General features: G+C 43.3%; 1 protein-coding gene across 1 annotated transcript; it reads left to right on the top strand.

Moving 5' to 3' along the window:
* The first annotated feature begins 1261 nt into the window (after nucleotides 1–1261).
* On the top strand, nucleotides 1262–7983 carry LOC124701174 (glycerol-3-phosphate acyltransferase 9-like). Its single transcript, XM_047233226.1, has 12 exons — nucleotides 1262–1532; nucleotides 1617–1674; nucleotides 3265–3383; nucleotides 4077–4176; nucleotides 5776–5871; nucleotides 6275–6371; nucleotides 6482–6569; nucleotides 6635–6731; nucleotides 7086–7171; nucleotides 7263–7382; nucleotides 7470–7568; nucleotides 7676–7983. The coding sequence occupies exons 1-12, from the start codon at nucleotides 1441–1443 to the stop codon at nucleotides 7722–7724; spliced, it is 1101 nt and encodes a 366-aa protein (XP_047089182.1). The 5' UTR covers nucleotides 1262–1440; the 3' UTR covers nucleotides 7725–7983.
* The last annotated feature ends 1745 nt before the right edge of the window (nucleotides 7984–9728 follow it).

Genomic DNA, 9728 nt, shown 5'->3' with positions numbered 1-9728 from the left:
TTTTACTCACCTGAAGTAGTTCTTTATAATCCAGATTCTAGCGTAGGGGCTTCCCTACGGTAAAGTTGTTCAAAATATCGAGATTCTAAAATATTTATTTATGTATTTATTTTGTATAGGGCTCTAATTTTCTACTTGGTGTCAATTACTATTATAGCAACGTGTGACGTGCACACGACATCTAGGTTGGCAGGAGGTCGACCGGAGATGTGGGGTTCCGGGTGAAGGCTTGTGAGGCAACGACGATGGTGGTGACCAAGGTTTGGTAGCGGCAAGATCATGTTAGTCGGCTCCGTTCCGGCGTGTTCGAGTGTCTTCGTGTTGGTCTCCTCTCGCTGTGAAGTCGAAGCTGCCTTTGGGCGGTGTACGATGACCTTCATGGGGCGGTTCGATGAAGGTCCTACTCGGCGCAGGTCTTGCGCATCTCCTTTCCGGGGCTCGTCTTCAGAATCGAAGCTGCCGGTCTCTCCTCGAAGAGCCATCTGTTTGGCATAGGCTGACTTAAGCTTCGCCTTTGTGTGGCTTTTGTGGGTAGCCAGGGTGGCTAGGTGTGCCCCTTGTGGCCGAGTGTGTGTGGTTGTGAGTGTGGCTTTGGCCCAGTTGTTGTTAGTTTTCGCCTGGTTTCTCCTAAAAACTGAGCACCTTCTACTTAATTAATGAATGAGGCAAAACTTTTGCCTCGGTTTCAAAAAACGTGTGACGTGCATGCTCTTCTACGTTATCGTTGCGTGTGTGCCTGTGCTTGGGTATTCAACGTGATGTTCTTCTTTTTGTTGATGCACAATCACGGTGCGGAGAGAGTGTGCCGCATCTTTGGTGCGCTTAAAGGTCTGGGCAGGCGTCTGTACGTATTCGTGCATTCGGTTCATGAAATGTGGTTTTGGTTTCTATGGTCTGATCATAAATGAAATGGCACGTTAGGAATACATGCAATCTTTGGCTCTGCTGAATTGTTCATTATTCAGAATAGAATTGTCTCCATAGAGTAAACTTGATTTTCCTAGATTTTCTATGTCAATGTTCAGTCTTAAGTGGACTTGTAATGCTTATTTATGGCTCAGCTCTTCTTCCTTTTTTTCCATTTCTTTTTAAGTAGTAACATTATGTATTTGTTCAATTGTGCTGTGACTGTGAGCCAAATTTCTGTATTGCGTTAACTGAATGTGCTCGTTCTGCTGCTGTAGTCCGACATTCTGGTGTGCAATCTCTGCTGGGCTCCTGGCAGCGGCGGAGCGAGCCGCCGGCGGTGGGCGGAGGGTGCCGTCTCGACCGATTTCTCTCCAGGAATTGTCTTTCCCAGAAACCACTCATCCTCAATCTCCCTAGGAATAACGAGTGGAGAAGGAGGCCGCCGCCCTCGACCTCTCAAATCTCATCTCTCTATCTCCCCATTGCCAAGCCTTCCTCGTCGGTGTCGCCGGCGTCGGCCACTGGGAGGAGATGGCGTCGTCGCTGTACGCGCCCAACCTCGAAGATTACCTCCCCACGGAGTCGGACTCGCCCCCGCAGGAACCCACCACGAGTCTCAACCTGTAATATAGCAGCCCTAGCCCCTGTCTGTCTCTGCCTCTTGCTTGCTTTTCCATCTCGCAACCCCAGTGTGTGCTCTTTTGCAGGCGCGATCTGCTGGACATCTCGCCGGTGCTCACCCAGGCGGCGGGTGCCATCGTCGATGTGAGTCCCCCTCTCTTTGCTGACATCCTTGTTATATCTGCACCAATACTTACATGGCAAATCCTACAAGCAAGTCACGAAAAATCTGGACACATCTTTGAATTCCTTCTGTGGTTCCATCTACCCCCACAGAATTAATATGATATACTCATGTAGTGATCAAGGTAGAATTATATTGGGGAATTAGTTAGAATTTGGTGCTGCTTAACTTTTTATTGGGGTGAATAGGATGAGAATCCTGATCCACTGGGCAAACGTAGTTGAGTGACTGAAAGGAAATTACAATTGAGTTAACCAAATGCGCTCACATTACAAGTTCAGACTTTGGACTACAGAAAATTTGCAGGTATCTCGCCATCTGAGAGCATTTACTTCTCCGGTTACCTCTACTCCTACACATGACAATGTAACATGATTTGATAACTCTTTGTCTTCAAAACCCGAAATACTCTGCACACTACTATTATGCAAATCATTTTGCAGTCTGCACCAGCTCGAACTTTAACTCTTAACTGATTGTGTTTCTAGCTGATCAGTTGCATGCTTAATAAGATTACAGTGCTGCTGCAATCCATACAAAATGAGCAGTTGCTCGTATACAACAGACTCTGCATAACTGGTTTCCTAACTTGTGTTGTACCTTAATGAGATTCACACTGAAAAATCCATGACCAACAGTATATATTAAAAACTGATGAAACAAAATGTGCCAGACATACTCACCAAAGAAAATCACTGAAATAATCATATTTTAAAGGATAATCAGGACACTTTTAGCTCAGCACCAAAACCCTTCTAGTATCACTTGGTGCAGACAGAGTAATAATCACTTTCGAATGGAGAAAGAAATTACCGGAGTCGAGAAGCTTTGCCACTCAGTTGGATCAGCCAAACAGGCCATTGTGTTAGAGATGTATAGCCCCTTTTCTTGTATATCCCAGTGTATGAGGGGTTTCCTGCACATTGACACACATGTACATGTACTGGCCTTTGGCCCAGTTGCTCATTCCCAACATGGTATCAAAGTTGCAAGTTGCAACTAAGTGCTCGATCCGCGCCGCCGCCGACTATTCCGGCCACCGCAGCTCCTCCGTGCTCGAAGGAGTGAGGTCGGCAGTGGAGGGACTCGGAGGAGTGGGGACCGGAGGCACAGAAGGAGGTGAGTCAGGGAACATGAGGAAGGAGATATCCTCCACGTAGAAGGAGGAAGAGGAAGACTATTCCGGCCACCGACGACTATTCCGGCCACCGCCGATTATTACTTCCCAAACTAGGCTTAGCTTATTAGAACTGCCATTCAGAACCCCAAATCTAAAAGAAATACTCAATCTCTCCCTCCCTCTCCCTCCCCTCCCTCCCTCCCTCCAGCCCTAACCATTGCACCTTTCGGAGATGCCAGATCACCAAAGCTTCAACCTAGCCTAATCCTTGTTTCTGAAAGTTAAAGCTCTAACATCTTTATGTCATGTCTCATGGATCACTGTGCATATGCCTCCTTTGTTGGTCTATGGGCTTAACTTAAATCATCATCATTCTTTTTATCTGTTGAAGTGTCTAGTTATGACATTGCTTGTGTTTGCATTTCTGCAGGATTCATTCACACGTTGCTTTAAGTCAAATTCTCCAGAGCCATGGAACTGGAACATTTATTTGTTCCCATTATGGTGCTTGGGAGTTGTCATAAGATACGGACTACTGTTTCCGCTGAGGTGATTTAGTCTTATGGTCTGAAATTCACATCAAGCTTCAAGATATTGCTAATTATTATCTGAAATGGTCCGTATCTTTTTTCTTCTTTTAATATGAGCAGTTGGATTATTCTGCCCTGTTGATTTGTTGTCAACATAGATTGGAAAGCCCTTGAAGGTGCTGCCCAAACTGACACTACTTGTAGAATTGTAGTTGGTCATGGAAAGAATGTTCCCATTGTGTGCTTAACTGTAACTGTGTTGAACCATTCCCACAATGGCTTGTCAGTAATTGGCAAATCAGTAGCCCACCCCAAAAAACCACTTTGTACTAAAAGATGTGATGTCCTTCTGTTGGGTTGACATGGTATAGCTCTTAATATTGATGTTCCAGGGTTTGCATTTTCTTTTCGTGGTGTGGATCATATAATCTGCACTAAACCACTAGGCTTTACACATTTTGAAGTTTGAACACTTCTACAAGGTTATTTTTTTCTGACAAACCCGTTGGTCATACTTCAACACGAGCTATTTATTTGAAATAATAATTTGATTTTATGCACAATTGAGCAGAGAAACATTGTTCTTCTCTATACTTTTGTATGTATTCTAGTAGCTTACTACTAACATTTAATTCATCCACTGCATCTTATGACTTCATTGATTTCTTTGTAAACATCAAATCTGTCATCTGATAACTCAATTATGCACCAGGGCCTTAACACTTCTATTAGGATGGCTGGCCTTCTTCGCTGCATTTTTCCCAGTGCATTTCCTCATGAAAGGGAAAAGTAAGCTAAAACGTAAAATAGAGGTGAGTTATTTTATTTTGATGTATCTGGGTGAGGTATCTGGATGTGTGCATATTTTTTGTATAATACCCTTGACTTTTCTGGGATGGAAGCTTTAACTGGACTATTAGTTAACAACGGTGATCTTATGGCTTTCTGTGTGTGTGTGTGTGTGTGTGTGTGCATTCATGTCCATGGTTCTCTCTCCCTAGTGAATAAGAACGATGAAATAACAATAAACTATCACAAATTTTATCCAACATTGGGTGATATGGGTTTCGGTGATGAATTGTAGGCATTGAGACTGTTCTCTCTCCCTAGTGAATACATAAGCATAACAATAATTAGCACTCCATCAGTTAATCCTTTTCTCTATGACTTATAGGGGTTTAGCTCCTACAAATAATCAAATGGATCTGTCTTATGCTTTTATAAGTCAGTTTATTGTGGTTATAGGTTAGAAGCCTAGTGAAGGTAAAGCTAACTTCTGAGTTGATCTTTAATTTTTTTTTGTTGAGTTAACTTTAACTATGCTTTGGACCATGGGTTTTATGGCGCTGCTATAGTGACGATAACATGGTGGTGCAGTCCCAGCTCTAGGCGTCCGTGGTCACAATACTTTTGGCCTGTGGCATCTGCCATACCACGTGGAATTCCCATATCATCCACGTGACGCAATATTAGTTCCCATGCCTGAATCACGACGACAGGAATGGGTGACCTTGGTCTCCCGCACCTGGGACTACATAAATAGGAGTGCGGAAGCCAGCAGCCATCGCGGGTAGGGAAAGGGGGTCAGGAGAGACCGAGAGAGGGATTAGTTGTGTACCTCGAGCTTGTCCTGTCCGGCGACCGCCCAACTGCATCAGCTCCAGCCTCCGCCCTCCTCCCGCGGCCCCATTTTCCTCCTCCCGTTAGCACCCTTTTTCTCCAGCTTCCGCTCGTGCTCGAACTCTAGATCCACGAGCTGCAGAGCAGGCCACCCTGGCAGAGTAGGCTTCAATCCGTCCACAACTTGCTGCTACATTCATCAGGGCATCAGATGAGCAAGGCGTGCTACCTCTCCCCTCCCTCTCTCCTTCTCCATGCTCTTCCTCCCCCTGTCCTTCTCTGTTCTGATTTGTTTCTTCTCTCTTCTGTTTTCTGAATTTCTCATGTACATGTAGGCTGTACTGCCTGCTGCGATATAGTGTTACAGCTTGTTGTGTGAGTGTTCAGTTTTAGGTGTAGACTGCTGCACGATGTAGTAGTCATGTACAACTCATTTAGCGCTGATTTAATTTGCTATGATTCTCCATAAGGTTGTGTCTATAATGTCGCCACACCATCCACCACAAGCGTTATAATGTTATGAAGGGGGTCGGTCGCCATAAAATGTGTTACGCCATAAAAACCATGCTTTGGACTCATTTGTTGGGTCCTGCCTGAAACTGTTAGTCCTGTAGCCACTGTACCTTCTTGTAGTAACTAACATCTCTTTAGCAACTTTTATGGTGCTATGCAATTATAATTACTTACTCAGTTCTTCCCTGATAGTTTTCTTGGCCAATTCTCTTACTGTGATGTTTGTTAAAAACTTGTTCTGTTTTGAGTTGAATAAATTTGTTTTGAACTTTGTGCAGAGAAAGCTGGTTGAAATGATGTGCAGTGTTTTTGTTGCTTCTTGGACTGGAGTTATTAAGTACCATGGACCACGCCCAAGCTCACGACCTTATCAGGTTACTTATTTACTCATGTTGGAGCTACTAGTATGGTTGTGCATATGTACAAACACTACAGAGAAGTGTAACCACCCACACTTTTGAGGTGGAAAACACAATAGCTGTTAGACTAAAGGCTTATTCCCATGAAATTTAACATGGAAAGTTAGCACAAAGCCATAAGATATCATTTCCATCACATTTTTCTGATTATGGAACATATGCGTGCCCGGTTACATATTATTATCTTTAATTTTTTTTTTACTTTAGATGGGTTATAGTCTTCTGAATGTGTACACTTTTTTTAGAACCATATCTGTATGTCCACTTGTTCTTGTATATAAGTACCATTGCTTCCTTTATCTTAGTATAAAATTCTGAATTTAATTGATACCCTTGCAACAATTTGGTAATTCAACAGGTATTTGTTGCAAACCATACATCAATGATAGATTTCATCATTCTGGAGCAGATGACAGCATTTGCTGTCATCATGCAAAAGCACCCTGGATGGGTTGGTTAGCTCCTATTTCAGAAACATCTGTTCTAGTTTTAGTTCAGTTTTCAATCTAGAATGTTTATTTATTTAATAGCTCTCTCTCTCTCTCTCTCTCTCTCTAATTTGCAGGATTTATTCAGAAGACTATATTGGAAAGTGTGGGTTGCATCTGGTTTAACCGTAATGATCACAACGATCGTGAAGTAGTTGGAAGAAAGTAAGTTATTCGCTCTGCAACTCTCTATTTTAGAAAATCTGTTTATTAATTGATTTTTTAATCAGGTTACGTGACCATGTGCAACATCCGGACAACAATCCGCTCTTGATTTTCCCAGAAGGAACTTGTGTCAATAATCAGTACACCGTGATGTTCAAGAAGGTATGGTGACTGATCTGATTTTTTTTTTCAGTGGCCATATAATACGGAAAGTTTATTCAAGAGAGAATCCAGAATTCCATTTTAAGCACAGACTAATTGATCATCCATATAGTATCAATACCATCCTTTTTTAGCTGTATATTTATATGATATTAGAGTTCTCTGAATGTAATGCAAATGATCAAGGTTTATCGCTGTATTCAGAAAAAAAGAAAATGAAAGAACCAACTTCTTTTCACTATGTACACAAGATGGTTAAAGCAGATGTGGGAAATCAGTCATGTGTTGATATTTTTTTATTGTTCACGCATGGTAAGCATGAAATTAGATTGTTTCTTTGTTTTCATTTTTCAGGGTGCTTTTGAGCTGGGCTCTGCTGTGTGTCCAATAGCTATCAAATATAACAAAATATTTGTTGATGCCTTCTGGAATAGTAAGAAGTAAGTAATACAAAGCAGCTATATGAATTTTCTTTGTTCACACTTTACCTTTGTTTTTTTCACGTATTACTCAACTTTAAATGTTTACCAGGCAATCTTTTACAAAGCACTTGGGTCGTCTTATGACATCGTGGGCTGTTGTTTGTGATGTCTGGTTCTTGGAACCTCAGTATCTCAGGGAAGGAGAGACATCGATAGAATTTACTGAAAGGTAACATAAGTTTGGATAATTCTATTTTCTACGAACATACCAGGACCAGAAAGTATTTTTCTTATACTTAATGCAATGCGTGTACAGAGTAAGGGACATCATAGCTGCTCGAGCTGGCCTTAAGAAGGTTCCATGGGATGGCTATCTGAAACATAATCGCCCTAGCCCAAAACACACCGAGGAGAAGTGCGTCCTCTCTTTCTCATGAAAATAGAGGATGTTTATTTGGTCAACCTAGCCTGTTAACCATTTTTAAGTATACATGATTTCTTACAATCTTTTTTAATTTTCAGGCAGCGCATGTTTGCCGAATCTGTGTTGAGGAGACTTGAGGAAAACTAAATAGGTGCTACTGGTTAGGGATTCACCATTTAGCTACTATATGTAATCCGTTTGGTCCCAAGCGAAATCTGGGGCATGTGGAAATGACTGCCGCCGTTTTTCTCAAAATTTGTTCAGTTTGACAGAATCAGTAGCGCGTGCTTGGCAAGAAACAACTATAATGGCAAGAAACAACTATTGCATGTACTTGTGTGGCTAAAGATCTTTTTGTATCTTCTGATCCGTTAGTGTCTAACACATAAGCATTTGTGTTGTGTCAGGAGATGCTGTATTGATATTTGGCTTATGCTTCGTGCAGACAAACCGTTGGTGTCTTAACACATTAGCATTGGTGCTGTGTCAGGAGATGCTGTATTGATATTTGGCTTGTGCTTCGTGCAGACAATCGGTCCTGATCATTCTCATGTCGTTGAAGCTGTGATTATTGATTTAACCTTTTAGTGAACATCATGGATAGAAAAAGAATCACCGCAGAGGGTGACGCTGGATACGAGGATGAGCGTGAGCAGCACAGCGCAGGCAAAGTTGAGGCACCGGATCCCCAGGCTCTGCTCTGCCTGTGGTGCATCGGCAGACGGTAGTTCCTCTGCAGGGCAGCATGTCGAGATGTAAGTCTGTCCGTTTAGATTGCGCTGCGCCACGAATAGAATTTAGGCCACGAATATATTTAGGTTGTGACCCAATTTTCTTAAAATATTAGAAATTTCTTGCTAGGATCCAAATGATTTGATTCTGTCCGTTTAGATTGCGCCATGAATAGAATTTAGGTTGTGATCCGGTCTGCCACGTCAGTGCGCTTAGCGGCGTGTTCTATTTGTTCCGCGCCTCAACCATTTTTTAAAAATATTAGAATTTTCTTGCTATATCTATGGCTGGCATACCTAGTTTGGGCACAATTGCTTAAAGCAAATTAATACAATAAACTAAAAATTAATAATACATAGTACAAGACCCTAGTGTCCTCTTCTTGCCCTCGCCTAGTCATTCCCATCGGAGTGGTAGTAAAGACCTTGACAGTTAGCATGCCGTTACCGTTGAACTTGGAGATGATGAAGTGCCTGACTTCAACTGCGAACCGCCTCCAACCGTTGTGGAGGTACATTTGGCCGATCCGGTCGAACAACACCTTCATGGACCACAGGCCGGTCGAGCCGCCGGGCACACACAATACGAGCTAGTGAGGCGCTTCCCATCGATAACCGACGCAAACTTCCGGGGGAGGCGCAACTGCCCAGTACATACCCAAGTGGATGGTGACACCGAACTCAAACCCAAACGGGTCGAAGGGGAGGACTCAGGTGACGATGTTGGCAACAGGGACGGCGGTGGTTGAATCTGGCCTCCTCCCACGACCCACGTCTTCCTTGGCGACCTCGGCCACGCCCCAGGCCCGATGGCTGTCCTAGACGCCCTCTCCTCGATCCTTTTGCCGCCAGCCATGGCTGCCACAATGCATGTGGTGGTGGTGGGGGGTGGGAAAAGATGAGAGTGTGGGAGGAAATGGCCGCGACTGGTATGTTAAAAAGACCAAGACATTGGATGCCGGTGTGAAGGACGAAACGATGACTTTATTTGTCATTCTCTCGCTTGCTATCTTTTATTGCTCTTCTTGGTACACTTGACCTACCATGGTACTATACCAACAATGGAACTAACTAGCTAGGGGAGGCTGCCGGCGCAAAGAATTGCTCCTAAGGTATAATGTTATTGAAAAAAAGGCTTGTAGGCCAAATCACATGGCTCTCAGCAACATGAGCAAGCAAGCACAAAACCTAGAAGAAAAGTGCAATGGAGTGCGCTGACGACCCCAGATTAGAACCCCATCACATTAGATGAGCGTATGGCTGTACCTCGTGAAGAGGGGACTGGAGCTGAGGTGACAAAGGTATAGGGTCCTTTTGTGCAGGACATGATCAGCTTTGATGTAGTACTAGTAGCATCTAGTTATTCTCCCCTGACAGTCTTTCCCCTGTCCTTTTCCTATCACCAACCATTATTTGTTCC

Source organism: Lolium rigidum, chromosome 3 (genome assembly GCF_022539505.1).
Source record: "Lolium rigidum isolate FL_2022 chromosome 3, APGP_CSIRO_Lrig_0.1, whole genome shotgun sequence".
Taxonomy (NCBI): Eukaryota; Viridiplantae; Streptophyta; class Magnoliopsida; order Poales; family Poaceae; genus Lolium; species Lolium rigidum.
Note: the sequence above shows the minus strand (reverse complement) of the source record. Positions and strands in the feature narration are given on the sequence as shown.